Genomic DNA, 15,818 nt, shown 5'->3' on the forward strand with positions numbered 1-15,818 from the left:
CGAAGCTTCTGCACGCGGATAATACTTCCTACCCTGTACCGTCACTGCCGTTGCTCGCCTGCTTCCTCAGCATCTCCTGAGGGATGGCATTACATTTATCTCGATTTTTCCACCGAGCCCCATGCCCTTCCACAGTACCTGGCCCGTAGGAAGTTCTCAATGTGTCTGGGTAGAAGGCGATCCCCAAAGTGATCTCTCATTTTCCCAATGAGGGCAAACCAAAGACACTAGGCTAATTTATGTATGTAAGCCTTTAGGATCTAGATAAAAGTCACGTGTTTACTTATAAGCATGCTTGTTTGTTATGCTTGCATATTTTCAGTCACATGCTGTAAGACCAGGTATTCTTTTTTGAAAAACCTTTTCTTTTTCAAAAGGCAGAGTTTACCCAAAGTTCCGCATGACTCTTTGATGAAAGTGTCTTTGCCTTCTCCAGAGCCACTTTCCGAGTCGAATTGCTTAGCGTGGTGTTTCAGAGCACGCTGCCTTCCATCTCTGTTCCACACACTCCATCTCTGTTATGGGAGATTTTGTGAGCCTGGATATGCTGCCGTCTCTCAAATTTCTATTTGGAGCCCTAAGTACATTTCCTAGATCATTAGGATGGTTCTTCTTCAGTTGTGTCAGTTTTAAAAAATTGAAACATGGCTAATTTACGATGTTGTGTTAGTTTCAATTGTATAGCAAAATGATTCAGTTAAACACATATATTCTTTTTCAGATTCTTTCCCGTTATAGGTGATTATATTAAGTATAGTTCCCTGTGTTAGGTAGTAAGTCTTCGTCGTTCACGTATTTTCTATAGTTAGGGCTTCCCAGGTGGTGCTAGTGGAAAAGAACCCACCTGCCAGTGCAGGAGATGTAAGCGATGCAGGTTCAGTCCCTGGGTGGGAAGATCCCCTGGAGGAGGGCTCAGCAACCTACTCCAGTTTTCTTGCCTGGAGAATCCCACGGACAGAGGAGCCTGGCCGGCTACAGTCCAGGGGGTCTCGCAGAGTTGGACATGACTGTAGTGACTTAGCACGCAAACACGTAGTTGGGTCAATTTATAGTATGGTTTCCACAACATATCAGGTACTATACTGTTTTTGACTCTTCAGTGTTTGCTATTGTGACTCTTATTCCTGGGAATAACTAAATTTGTTTTAGATTTCTTCCTGCCTTTGTTACTCATTCAGTCGGGTGACAGGCCTCGATTGGGGTCTTCTTGGGGCAATGGGTCTCCTCAGATCACTATTGTTCAGTATGAAGTGACTGACACAGCACCTCTGATATGAGAGACACCTCACAAAGACCCAGATATAAAGCAACTTGCTATTTTCTAAAGAGCAATGTTTGAGGGGACTTGCTGCCTTACATCGAAGCTTGTGAAGCAGTTGTTTGGTTCTTTCGTGAAACTTTACGGAGTCCCAACCCTTGTGCCAGGAGCTGAAGACAAAGCCATGGGCCCTGGTCTGTGGACCTGTATTCTAGGTAAGGGTGAGCAAGACAGTAAATGTGGTAACAAATAAATAAGCAAAATGACAGACCCAGACAAGCACCATGGACTACACAGTCCGTGGGATTCTCCAGGCCAGAATACTGGAGTGGGTTGCTATTTCCTTCTCCAGGGGATCTTCCCAACCCAGGGGTCGAACCCAGGTCTCCTGCATTGCAGGCAGATTCTTTACCAGCTGAGCTACTGGGGAAGCCCAAGGTTGCTGAGAGAGGGGGCCTAATTTAGTCTGAGGATTAGGTAAGGCCACGTTAACAAGGTGACTTGAATCCTGGAGCCAGCATTCCAGGCAGAGGAACCAGCAGGCTTGTTTCAGTACCAGGAGGAGGGCCACCGTGGCTGTTGTGAGTGAGTGAGGGCTAAGCAGAAGAGGCTGAGAGGCTGACACAGCTTTGCACTCTGGTGAGAGTCGCATTTGAATTTCCTTCTAGCTGGAATGGAAGCCGTTGACAACACACGCTGCTCGGCCACGAGAGCTGTGCGGAGGGTACGACCACCCTGTCCCCCTCTCTGTGTTCCCAGGGCATGTGGCCAACTTTGCAGGTTACCAGAAGGCCCCTGGAGCAGCTCCTTAAGATGGGGAGGAACAAGAAAGAGGCCCTGGAACCAAGCTTCCTCTTGTTGCCGAGATGCAAGCCTGGAAGGAAACTCCCCAAGGAGACTGGGTGGGGGGTGATTGATGCGTTAACCTGCCTTGGACAGCAGCCAGGCTTTTTGTCCTGGAGAAGGAGGCCTGCGATCCCAGGGGAAACAGACTATGACAAGGATGAAAGCCAGGAGTAAGTAGGAGCTGGGAGTGGGGTGCTGTCCCAACCCTGACACTCGCCAGCCAGCAGCTGACCTTGAGCAGGGCCTGGGGTGCTCTGGACAATTTCCTCATGTGCACAAAAAGAATCAATTAAACCCACAAAAATGTTACTATCTGCAAGGCACTGGGGGAGGGAGAGGAAGAACAATCACAGATCCTCTTTTCAAAGGCATAGCCAGGGTGAAAGTCAGGTGAGACACAGGGTGAAAGTTAGCCGCGCAGAGCAGGGAGGACTTCCCAGAGGAAGGGGCAGCTAAGCAGGAGTGAGGAGTGAACGTGCTCGGCAGAAAGAACAGCAAAACAGGCCCACAGGAGTTGAGTGCCCTCTGCTCAGGAAGTGAGTAGGTAAGGGGCTGAAGCAGAGCATGGGACCCGATGTCAAAGAGCTTCACAAGCTGTGTGAAGGAAGTGAAAGTGAAATCGCTCAGTCGTTTCCTACTCTTTGCGACCCCATAGACTGCAGCCCACCAGGCTCCTCCGTCCATGGGATTCTCCAGGCAAGAATACTGGAGTGGGTTGCCATTTCCATCTCCAGGCAATCTTCCTGACCCAGGGATCGAACCCAGATCTCCCACATTGCAGGCAGATGCTTTAACCTCTGAGCCACCAGGGAGAGGACAGAGGAATACTTTGGCATGAGCTGCTTCAGTTGGTTTAGACTCCCAACTTTATAATTTCTTAGTGGTGTCAACTTGGACAAGTTATTGAGTTTCTTTGGGCCTTAATTTTCTTGTCAATAAAATGGGATTAATGGGGCTAATAAATACCTCCTACTTCTAGCATATTCTTGTAGAAATTAAACGAGACATGCAAGTACAGTGTGTACCTTAGTGTCTGGTATATGACAGCTTAGTGCCTGGTATTAAATAAATAGGATTTGTTCTTTGTTGTTTATATTTGGCAATGAGAAGCCATTGAAGATTTCTGAGCAGGGAATTAATCACATCTGCTTTTAGAAAGGTAATTCTGGCAATGAAATGGGAGGGTTTAAGGTCAGGCAAACCAGTCAAGAGGTGGTTTCAATAGTCCAGTTAAGAGATCTGGTTAACAGTCTGCTTTGTTGCTGCCTAGGCACTCAGTTGTGTCTGACACTTTTGCGACCTCCATGGACATAGCCCACCAGGCTCCTCTGTCCATAGGATTTCCCAAGCAAGAATATCCTGGGGTGGGTTGCCATTTCCTCCTCCAGGGGATCTTCCCGACCCAGGGACTGCACCCGCATCTCCTGCATTGGCAGGTGGATTCTTTACCACTGAGCCACTTGGGAAGCCCTCCTGCCATATAACATCTCTGGATTGGGCCGATTACTGTCTGCTACACGATAACTGTATGGGGTTGTCACTGCCTTCACAAACACCTTAAAAACTTGCAGAAAGGGGCCAGTGACCTGGAATGAAAGCCCCGAGGCAACAAGGGACACTTGAAAAGCACAGCATCATCAGCTCCTTTGTTAGCAGAGATGATGATTCCGTGGAAAAACACGGAAATAATGACTTCGGTCAAAAATGATTCATTCGGGAGAGTCACACTGAGAAATTTTAGCAATATCTTCAATTTATTTTTCTTATCTTTTCCCTTTCATGTATGCACAAGAATGCTATATGATTAAATCTGAACCTAAATCTCAGAGAGCTCTTTTAATAAGGGGGGGAAAAAAGAAGAAAATGCTAGTGGCAAGGAAGCTCAGCCAAACTTTGATTGGCAGATGTTTTCTTTCTCTTTCTTGGTGGTATATAAAATAATGGTGCAGTCTTACTGTTGAAAGCATCTTAGATTCTATGCAATAAAAACAGAAGCGGTCAGAGACCCTGAGAGAGTCCCTGCAGAGAAGGGAGATGAAATCTAACAGAGGAGTGGGTTTTAAGAGGTGTGATGGGCGTCTGCTGCTTCAGGAAGGACCAGGAAGGGAAGGCCCAGGGGAGGGGATTGCATTTGGCAACTGGGAGGTCACCGTTGAATTCTACGTTTCTCTGCATGGGGGCTCTTGCTTTAAATTAATTTGATTAACAGGTATTTCAGGTGGCCGGCACTGTACTTGAGATACAGAATTAAAAGACCTACCCGTCTCTTTCCCCAGTAAGCACACGGTTCAGAAGGGAGGACAGCTTGCAAAATCCTTAGGATGGAACATTAAGCTGTTGCTTTCAGTTGGGAGTGGGGTGGGGAGGGGAGTGATGGGTGAGGCCTGTTGGGGGCGAACAGGAAGGGGCATATAAACCTGGACAGAAAAGAAGAGGGTCTCACCAAAAAAGGCCCTGGGAGTGCAGAGGCTCCAAGGATGTGGAAGACTTTACCAGGAGGGGTTTCAGCTGGAGGGAGGTATGAAACGGCTCAGAGGCTCCATGTGGTCTCCTGGAGCCGAAAGACTGGGGCCTAGGTGGAAGCGAGGTTAGAGTGGACTGGTCCGAGGTAGCCAGACCATGAAGTGCCTCATGTGCTTTTCCCTGGAGGTTATATTTTATTTTTACAATTAATTTTGCAATTAATTTTAATTAATTTTACAATTAATGTTAAATTAATTTTTAACTTTTATCCAAATAATGCGTACACATAGTTTAAAAAAGACTCAAAGCGTAACTCATAATGGAAAATGACAGTCCCTGACCCTACCTCTCTCCCCTTGCCCTGTAATCTCAAGTTAGTTGTTTAAGAAAATCTTTCATCCAGCCCTTTATCTTCTTAATTACTAGTTTGACTTTACAGCTCTACTTACTGACTTAGCAATTTCACATTTTCTCTTGACTTCCTGTTATGGAAGATGAAGAGTTAGTTCCCATTATACAAACCCTCCCAACACACATACATTTCCCCATCTTCCCATTGCCTGAATACGGTTATATCACACTTTTCAGTTAAATCTGTTTGCCTACTGCCAATTCCTCCCGGATGTTCCCTTGACTTTTCTCCCGGTTGGACCCTTTCTTCTCCAGATTGTACCTCTTCCTCTTTTCGGCCCTTCCCTTTTGGGGTGCGGGGGGCTCATGCTAGAAGGCACAGCACAGGGAAAACTGTTGACATCTTGGATGTGTGGAAATGCATCCTTCAACCCATATATTAGATGCTAGTTGAAACTAGTTTCTCCCCAGAATTTGGACACCATTGCTGCTTTGTCTTCTAGCTTCTGGTGCTTGTCAAGAAGTTTGATTCATTCACTTAGAAAGCATATATTGAGCCTCACTCTTTCCCAGGTATGGTTCTAGGTGTTTGAAAATAGCAGCGAACAGAGCTGACAATAACCAACCTAAATAAACAAGGGTGATGAGTGAAGTAGAAAAAAAGAGTGGGGAGTATGCACGTGAGTTTTGTGCATTTGTGTATGCACGGAGAGTTTCCCCCTCGTGGTCTGAGATATGGTGGCCAATCTTACTCTTGATCCTTTGTATTTGACTTGTTTTTACTCTCTCACTGTCTTTCATGACAAAAAGAATCTATATTGTGTGTGTAGGTCTTTTGTAATAATATTGTTATTATAATTTTTTGTTTTGAGGTGCTTGTAGATTCTCATGCAGTTGTAAGAAATAATACAGAGAGATCCTGTGTATATCCAGTTTCTTCCAGTGGTAACATCTTACATAACTGTATGTATCGTACGTAACCGTTTGTAGCTGTATGACATAACATATATGGTTTATATAACATAACTATATATATTTACTAGCAAGATATCACAACCAGGAAATTGGCATTGATAAACATCAACCACATTCAGATTTTACTAGTTGTACTCACTAGTGTGTGTATGTGCGTGTGTGTTCTATGCAGTTTTAACCCTGCAGATTCCTGTGACCACCAACGCAGTCAAGATACAAAAGAGTTCCATTGCACAGGGTTCCTGGCACTACCCTTTTATTTACAGGCACACCACCTTCTGTTTTCTCCCCTCCCTGACCTTGCAGTCACTAATTTGTTCTCCACCTCTATAGTTTTTTCAAGGTCTTTTTTCATTCATTCTTGGACTCTCAACAGGCCTTTTGATCTAGAAACACATATTCTTTAGGTCTTAAACATTTTCATCCCTCCCCTCCTTCTCTCCCTCCCTTTCTCCCTTGGTAATAACTTCTTCTCCACTGTCTGCTCTTTCAAAACCTCCTAAGAGTTGGATATTGAGCTTCCAGGATCAATCTTCTAATTCCTACATCTTTTCTAGCCTACTGTCCAAAATTTTTTATATTTTTAATTTCTATGCTCTCCATTTTATATTTTCCTTTTATCACATGCTGTTCTTGTTTCATGAGTACGGTATTTTTTAAATTAGTCAATCTGGTTTTGGCTGTGCTGGGTCTTTGTTGCTGTGTGGGCTTTCCTCTAGTTTTGGCAAGCACAGGCTGTGCTCTAGTTGTGGACCTTGGGCTCCTCATGGCAGTGGCTTGGCAACAAGCACAGGCTCTGGAGTGCTCAGGCTTCAGTAGTTGCTCCTGGGCTCTAGAGCACAGGCTCAAAATTTGTGGCCTGCAGGCTTAGTTGCTCCACAGCATGTGGGATCTTTCTGGACGAGGGATCAAACCCATGTCCCTTGCACTGGCAGGTGGATTCTTTACCACTGTGCCACCAGGGAATCCCTGCTGCTGCTGCTAAGTCACTTCAGTCGTGTCCAACTCTGTGCGACCCCATAGATGGCAGCCCACCAGGCTCCTCTGCTCCAGGCAAGAACACTGGAGTGGGTTGCCATTTCCTACTCTAAGAATGCATGCATGCATGCTAAGTCGCTTCAATTGTGTCCGACTCTGTGCAACCCCATGGACAGCAGCCCACCAGGCTCCTCTGTCCACGGGATTCTCCAGGCAAGAACACTGGAGTGGGTTGCCATTTCCTTCTCCAGAGAATCCCTGAGTACAGTGTTTTTACCTTCTCAAGTCAACAGTATACTGACAATTGCTTGTAGAGGTTTTAATCCTTTGCTTTGTCCTGGTTTCTTTCCACATACTTTTCCTCCTGCTTATTCTGGTTAGTTTTTATAGTGAAGGCTTTCCCAAAATGTAGTGATGATCCTTGGCCAATAGGGATAAAAACTATAGAAGCAGTTCTCCTTTGGCTTATTTTTATCTGCTTGTCTTTCCTCTGATGCTGTTTGTTCTTCTCATCTTCAGGTTGGGGAGTAGGAGGTGGAGGATGGGAGTGACGGGAGTGGTGGGTGGAGTGTCCATCTGGCTGCTGGGATTCTGGAAGTGGGCTTGGGGAGTGAGGCTGAGTGGTCTCACTGTTGGGTATGCAGTATTCAGTGATCCTCTTTTCAGCTTCAGCTTCCCTCTGCCCTCAGCTGAGCCTCATATTCCTGAGTCCCGATTCTCTTACTTATGCTCTCCAGAGATTAAGTTGGCCTCTCTTGTGCAGGCACATGGAGTGGTGCTCCTTAAATACAGACTTCCAGCAAATTCCCATTTTCAATCCCATACCTCCCTCCATCTTCTGCTGTGTCTTCATCACCTAGGCTTTTGAGGTCCTGCAGTACAAAGGGCTTATTTCTTATTTGGAATCCCCTCTGGCTTCTTTGGTTTCAACGTCCTTCATTCTTTGGTGACAGTTCTCACTCCCCGACTGCACTTTAGTGGGCTCTTGGGAAGGCCTGCAGACTTAAGTGTCAGTGTGTGTGATGAGCCAGAGATCCAGTGAGGCATTTTGCACAGGAAAGTTAATACCATCTCTCCAGGGTCAGTGTCGGGGTAGAGAGACTGGAAGTGAGTGAATGATAGTCGCTCAGTTGTGTCTGACTCTTTGCGACCCGATGGACTGTAGTCCTCCAGGCTTCTCTGTCCATGGAGTTCTCCAGCAAGAATACTGTAGTGGGGTTGCCATTTCGTCCTCTAAAGAGAGACTGGAAAGGACAATGGAAACAGGAGGAGGCAAGTGAAGGGACTTCCCTGGCAGTCCAATGGTTAAGACTCTGCAGTTCCCTTGCAGGGGGCACAGGTGCAGTCCTTGGTCGGGGAACTAAGAGCCCATATGCCAAATGGCACAATCAAAAACAGGAGGCAAGTGCATTAAAGGTGAGGCAAGGGATGACGGTCGTGGAAATGACCTGTGGCAGAAGGGGAAGGAGGCAGGAAGTATGAGGCAACTAGGACGAAAAAGACCTTAGAAGTAACAGAGGGGATGCGTCAATGATGCCCCCTCAGTTTCTGATCCAGGTGGCAGGTGGCTTAGTGATGGCTTTGCTGAGACAAAGGACAGAGTATAAGCAAGTCTGGGTGAGGATGGGTTCAGCTGGAGGAAGTATGAGTAATCCAAGGGAATTCCAGGTGGAGGGATCCAGCAGGCAGGCAGAGGTAGAAGTTTCATGCTGCCTTGTCCTTGCCAATTACATCAGCTGAAGCCAGCGGCATGAATCAGATCATCAGCTGGAGGGTAAGGAGGAGGGAAGGGTGGAGAGCTGAAGACCATGCCGAGATGGCAGGGATAATCTCTGTCCCTCGGGAGTCATATAAATAAGGGAGTGGGACCAAGTGGGATCAGCCCACCCCGATCACTCCAGAGCTGAAGACAGTGGCCATTCAGGCTCTGATTTTAGCCAGCAGACTCAGAGCCCATAAATTCCTCAAGAACTGTTTATCTAAGCCCTGCAGCCCCCATCCCTGAGCCCCGGGAGAGGACTTACCCGCTTTTCTGCAACTGTTTAAGGACAGCTGATGGGGTTGCCCCTGGGCTTTTCCATCTCCTGGGGCACAAAGAGAGTTGATGGTGGAGGGTCCCCCTTCGCCTCGAGGTCTCACTGAAAATCCGGATCATTCCTGGCTCCCTTCCACAGGCACACATACAACATCAGCTCTGAGGTCTATCCATGGGAGACCCCTTCCTCATGTTCCTAGATGTCAGAGCTGGTGGCTAGCCTCAGGTCTGACACCTAGAAAGGAGTCATTCTGGAGTCCTCTGTCTACATGTACTCTGACAGCCCTGATGGATGTAAAGATGAGCGTGTTCACTTTGATTGCCTGCTACCCAGTGCGTGCATTTCACCACGCCCTGGATGTGCTTTCTGTCACTGAATCCATAGGACTTTAGGAGATGGGAACATACCGTGCCCATTTGACAGATGAGAAAACTGGGGCTCAGAGAAGTCGAGTGATTTTGCCTGAGGTGGAGTCTGCATACGTCTATGCTGGGCACACTCCTAAGTCAGAATGCTGAATTTATGTTAGATGCTGGCCATGTCCTTGGAGAGCCCACCCCCAACCCTCCCACCCCTCAGCCATGGTGAGTGTGTGTGTGTGTGAGTGTGAGTGTGTGTGTATCCCCCTCCCTGCTCCTGTGCTTTTCTAGACTGCCCTCCAGAGACCACAGGAATTCTGATGAATTAATCTCATCACTTTATCGAGAAGGCACTTACAGAAATTACAAGGCAAGGCCACCAGCCTGGGTTTGCTGGCAGCCAGCCGCTGGGGCCATAAAACAAATTGAAGAGAACAAAAATAAATAAATAAAATTAGATTTCTCTCTCTCTCTCTCTCTCTCTCTCACACACACACACACACATACACAGGGTCAAGAACATCTCTAGGTTCTTGTTGTTAATGCTTAGTCTCTTGTCCAGGGAGAACACTGGTACCAAATCAACAGACACTTATTGACCCCGGGCTAGAATGACAACCCCGAGAAACCCAAGATCTGTCCTTCAAGGGATTGACAGGGCTGGCCGAGGGGCTGAGACAAACACTTAGCTGCCTGGAAGTGACATCTCAAGGGGGCCCGAGTCCCCATGCCCCAGGCCCAGTGAGCCCACAGCCCAGTGGAGCAGAGCAGAACCGGAGCCTCAACCTTCTCACCTATAGGAGAGGAAGATGTTCACCTTGGGAAAGGGAAAGATTCAACATATGAAGAGCAGAACTCCAGCCGCTTCATAACAAACCCTCGTCAGTGTCAGATCTCAGTGTGCATTGAGTGCCTACTGTGTGCCAGGCACGGGGACGATGGAGAGGAGTGGTCTGGGAGGAGGAGAAGACAGCGGTGATCCGGGTGATGGACAGAAGGAGCACCTTCCCAAGGGGGTCCTGGAGGTGCAGGTGCGGGCAGGTGAGGCGAGGAGGTGGAGGGAGCAGGGTGGGCTTGTTCTACGGCTCAAAGGCCTGGGGGCCTAGGAAGTCCCCGAACTGATAGTTACGTAGAGCAATGGGGAAGGTGAGGCTGGAGGTGAGGTGGGGGAGTGGGATGGAGGCCAGGGATAAACTCTGCAGAGCCTTCTAAGCTAGGACAGACGAATTGGCTTATGTATGGGGTTTCCTCCTTTCTCTCTCTCTTTTTTACAATGTGTTAATTTCTGCCATACAGCAAAGTGATTGTTATACACAAATATATTCTTTTTCAAATTCTTTTCCTTATAGGTTATTACAGGGTATTGAATATAGTCCTTTGAGCTATACGCAGGTCCTTGTTATCTGTTTTATATATAACAGTTTGTATCTGTTCATCCCAAGCTCCTGATTTATCCCTTCCTTGTTTCTCTTTTATCATGCTTATGTGAATATTGAAGTTATTTCCCCTGAAGTTACACAAGTTACCTATGAGATGATTATGGTCAGGTCATAGAAGGGAGGGGCACACAAAATCTTTATCCTCTTTATCTCCCATCCTCCACAGAGGATGACCTTTGGACCCCCTGCCTGCAGAAAGATGGTGCTGGCTGGACTTAAGAATGAGAATGAGAGGAATTTCCCTGGTGATCCAGTGGTTAAGACTCAGGGGGCGCAGGTTCAATCCCTGGTTAGGAAACTAGGATCCTGCATGCTGTATATTGGAGAAAAAAAATTAAGAAAAAAAAAAAAAAGAGTGGGATCTGTAAGGTGCTCCAGACATCTGTGAGCCTCAGTTTTCTTACTGGTAAAAAATGGGGATCAGAATCCTCACTGAGCTGTGGTGAGTACTCTGTATATTAGGCACCTTGTAATTGCAGCTCAATAATGTCATTACTTGGGGAGGCTGGGCTTCCCTGGTGGCTCAGACAATAAATGAATCTGCCTACAATGCAGGAGACCTGGGTTCAATCCCTGGGTCGAGAAAATCCCCTGGAGAAGGAAATGGCAACCCACTCCAGTATTCTTGTCTGAAGAATCCCATGGACGGAGGAACCTGGTGGGTTACAGTCCATGGGGTCACTAGGAGTCAGACATGTCTGAGCGAGTTTCACTCATTCAGTGTCATTACTCAAAGCATTTTTTGGTGGTAGAAATGGTTCATGCTTGTTCTCTGAAAATCCGATAGTAAGTGGTTTCCAAATGCAACCTGGGGAGACTGAGGCACCGGGACACCTGAGGACAGCCTCCCCTATCTCTAGACCACCTTAGTTGCTAGGTTGGTGCAGGGGCCTGTCTGAGGTCCTCAAGCTCCTTGTGGGGGTCAGGGGTGGCACAGGGGCTCCGTGTGGCCTTGGGTAACTCACTTCAGCTCCCCAGGTCTCAGTGTCTTGATCTGTGAAATGGGGCACTGGTGGGTCCCAGAGGGTCATCGTGAGGCTGGAGGGAGCACATAGTAGGTGCACAATAAAGGTGGCTATTATTACTGCTAAAATGGAGGGGTTATGTGTGGGGAATTCCAAGGACAGGCAGGCCTGGGAGTTGCCCTTTTGAGCCCTATCCTGGGCTGGGTGTGGCCTTTCGGAGGCTGCTCTGTGCCAGGCAGCATCCTTTCTGGGCGAGCTGGGTTCTGGAGGGAAATCCGGGCAGGTGGCGTGATGGGCATTACTTATCCCTGCTCCATGAGGAGGGGGCACCTGGATGGGCGTGGGGACAGATGGTTTGTACCAGTTCAGAGTCTGTTCTCTGAAAACCACAGACTCAAGCAGACTGCACCGACTGGGAAGGGGGACGGGTGCTGAGGAGGCAACACAAACGCAAAACAACACTGCGGTGCACTGCGGTCCACTGCGGTCCACTGCGGTGCACTGCGGTCCACTGCGGTGCACTGCGGTGCACGGTCCCGTGCTGTGTCTTCCTCCTGCCTGCCTCCCCTGCTCCTCTGGCAGTTCCGCTCCCTTCCCCCGCCTGCCCTCCCCTCAACCCCACTGCCTTTCCTTTGGCCTCGAGGCTTGTGACGGCTGCACAGTGCACATTTGTGAGATGAACGTGGACCAGTGAGGGTGCTCAGGACAGAGGCTGCACCCCAACGTTAGAAGGGCAGCTCCAGAGACTGCCCTGGTGGCCCAGGGGTTAAGACTCCATGCTTCCAGCCCAGGGAGCATGAGTTGGATCCCTGGTTGGGGAACTAAGACCCTACATGCCGCGGGAAGTGGCCAAAAAATAAAGATAAGAAATGATGCAAAAAATTCATGATGAACAACAACAACAAAAATTTAAGAAAAAAAATAAGAAAGACAGCTGCAGCCTCTCCTAATTGTGCTGTCAGCCCTCCCAGGAAGAGGCCTGAAGAGGAATAGTGGCCTTCGCAGAGCATTTGAAGATCAGTTTATCGGCTCAGATGGTAAAGAGTCTGCCTGCAATGCGGGAGACCGGGGTTTGACCCCTAGGTCAGGAAGATCCCCTGGAGAAGGGAATGAAAACCCACTCCAGTATTCTTGCCTGGAGAATCCCATGGACAGAGGAGCCTGAGGGGCTGCAGTCCATGGGGTCGCAAAAGAGTCAGACGCTTTCATTTTGAGCAAGACTTATACAGTTACTTGGCTCAAAACCACTCTGGAAACCTCCGGTTTCTCATCTATAAACGGGATGGTGTGAGCACCGACTTCATGAAATTGCTGTGAGCGTTTGGTCGATCGTTCATTCCGCAGGTTTGTCTTGCCTGCCTTCTGTGCGGCAGGAGCTGGTTTCAGGCCATTGCGATGACGTGCTGAGCAGCACACCTCTTGTCTTTTTGGGGTCTCACAGCCTCTGTGGCATGGGGCCAGGTTCATGGAACTCATCAGTATCACCCATTTAAGGGGTGACATGGAAAATTAATCACAAATTCCCTCTGCATCGAGGAACTGTGCTTATAAATTCACCAGCTCCCGTTGAATCACGCTTTACAATTTTTAAAGAAGTTTTATATCCATGGTCTTGCTTGATCCTTCATTTAGCAGTTATTACACTGTTTTGCAGATGAGGAAACTGTGACTTGGTGATAGAAAAGTGATTTTTCTCGAGGTCAGCCAAGCTGGGTGGCCTGGGCCTCGGCCGTGGGATGTGGGAGGTAGGCCCCTGGCCCCTGTGGGCTCAGAGCTGCCAAGAGGCTTTTCCCATGAGTTGGGGCCCAGGCTGGAGGGCAGAGGACCGGTCAGCAGGGGGATAAAATTTCTTTGCCTTGGATAAAATGTCAGCTCAGTGAGTTTTGAGGTCCCAGGTCAGTGGGTGACCAGGGCTTCCCTGGCGACACAGTGGGTGACAGTCCACTGGTGGTGCAGGGGACACGGACTCAAGCCGTGGTCTGGGAGGATTCCACGTGCTGCGGAGCACCTAAGTCCGCGAGCCACAACGACTGAGGCCCCCGTGCCTAGAGTCTGTGCTCTGCAGCAAGAGAAAGCCATCTCACACGCCCACAGCCATGAGAAGCCTGCACCACAGCTAGGGACTAGCCCCTGCTGGCCTCAACTAGAGAAAGCCCATGCAGCAGTGGAGACCCAGCGCAGCCATAAATAAATAGAGCACTGCGTGCATGTAAAAAAAATACATATTTTTTTTAATTAAAAAAACCTCACATCTTGTGCTGAGCTTGTTTGAAACTGGGTGACCGTTCTTCAAAGCTGTGGCTGCCTGGCCGACCTGACCTCTGGCCCTGGGGTCTCTGTTTAAGAGAGCTGGAAACACCCAGAAAAGTACCTCGGAGCTCTTCATCCTTTGACAGCCACTGCCCCGTGGGGACCTGGGGGCAGTGTGGGGAGTGGTGAGCTGATCAGTGAATCCCCATCTAGCCTGTGGCCGGCGGGTTGGGGCGGGGGGCCCGGACGCACCCGGCAACCCTTCTGTGTCTGCTTCCAGGCAACATCGAGTACAGCTGCCCGGCCACCAATGAATGTGAGATCACGAAACGGAGGCGCAAGTCCTGCCAGGCCTGTCGCTTCATGAAATGCCTCAAAGTGGGGATGTTGAAGGAAGGTAAGAGCCCCCCCTTTGGCCGCATGGGGCCGAACCGAGGCCCGGGTCTCACCTTCCCCTGGGGAGGCTCAGATCCCCCGGGAGATGCCAGCAAGTTCTGGACGTGCTCCCCGGGCAGCACCCAGATACAGGTCTCTCCCTGCAGCCCAGGTGAGGGCCCCGTCCCCGGGGTTGCCATCTCACACCCCCTGGAGGCAGATGTGCAGCCCCCCAGCCTCTGCAGAGCTCTCCACATCATCGGGAGTTGGGGGGGTTAGGAAGCAGGAGGTTGGAAATCCTCCACCAATGGTCCTTTGGGGAATCACAGCCCCATTTGGCCCTTAGAAAGCTGGCTTGGTGCTTCTGGGAAAGGCTCTCCTCGGGAACAAGTACCCTTCCTGTCCTCCTGGGGAAGGCGGGCTTGAGATGCTCAGTGGCCCATGGAGTGTGGGGCTGCAGAGACTTTAAGACCGAGGATGGCAAGTCCCGTACTCTTCACCTGCCAGGGTCAGCCTCTGCTTCGGCAGGTGCCCCAGACATGGCCATCACCTGGCGAGTGAGTTCCCCCTCCCCTGTCCCCTGCCCTCTCCCTCTCTGTCCTGTGCCTCCGTTTCTCCTCTAGCGCCGCGCCATCCAGCATGGCAGCACGAGCTACACCTTTTAAGTGTAAAACACACCCCAGACTTCGAAGACTTACTAGGATGGTGAAAAGGCCTGTAAAATATGGCAGTAATAATTTTTAAAAGGTTACATGTTGAGATGATGATTATCTGGGTATACTGAATTACACAAAGCATATTATGACATTGACATCACCAGCTTCTTTTTAACCTTCTTTAGGGTGGCGAGTAGAAAATTTAAAGTGACCGTGCTTCTCGTTATTAGGACAGCACAGCTCTTGGTCTCTCCTCCACCTTCCCCATCCACCTACTCAGGCTGATGACCCTCATTGAGTAGCGCACTTGGAAATGGTTTGTGTGTGTGTGTGTGTTTCTCTCCTTCCCTCTCTTTGAAGGGGAACCAGAGACAACTCTTACAGATTAGCGTTTTATGATTTGGGGCCCTGGGATCCTTCCCAGGTGGGGTGTATAGCCTTTCTCAGCATATTTTACAGCATCTGAAGAAATGGGAGCTGAAGGAAGCTGACTGCTGTCAATATACTCCTGAATTTGAAGGGGGACAAACCTTCAAATTCAGTGGGAGGACTCATGCTGGTTTGAGGGGTGTGCGTCCCAGAGCCTAGGGCCTGGAGCTTCTCTGTGCTCTGCTGTGTCTCCTCCCCATGGCACAGGTCAGGGCTTGGGGAGGCTGCCAGTCCCAAGGACAGAGAGAGAAGGAAAAAGTGGGGCTAGCCTCTCAATCTCCAGACCACTTGGCAACCCTTGAACAGAGTTTTTTTTTAGGGACTACCCAGTGATGGGAAGAGAGTCGGGGTACTTCCTAGTGGCCTCCAGAAAAGGGGAATGATGAGGGAGATCCACACAGGCCAGGAAGCAGATGGCCAAGGGTGCAATCCATCGGT

At 49.1% G+C, this 15,818-nt stretch overlaps 1 protein-coding gene across 1 annotated transcript in view; it reads left to right on the forward strand.

Annotated features, from left to right (window-relative positions):
* The window catches only part of ESRRB (estrogen related receptor beta), a 186,631-nt gene that overhangs the window by 135,363 nt on the left and 35,450 nt on the right, over positions 1-15,818 (forward strand). The window contains exon 3 of the mRNA XM_052646699.1: positions 14,201-14,317. Within this exon, the coding sequence (XP_052502659.1) occupies positions 14,201-14,317 (117 nt within the window). The remainder of the gene's footprint in view (positions 1-14,200; positions 14,318-15,818) is intronic.

This window comes from Budorcas taxicolor, chromosome 10 (assembly GCF_023091745.1).
Source record: "Budorcas taxicolor isolate Tak-1 chromosome 10, Takin1.1, whole genome shotgun sequence".
NCBI lineage: Eukaryota > Metazoa > Chordata > Mammalia > Artiodactyla > Bovidae > Budorcas > Budorcas taxicolor.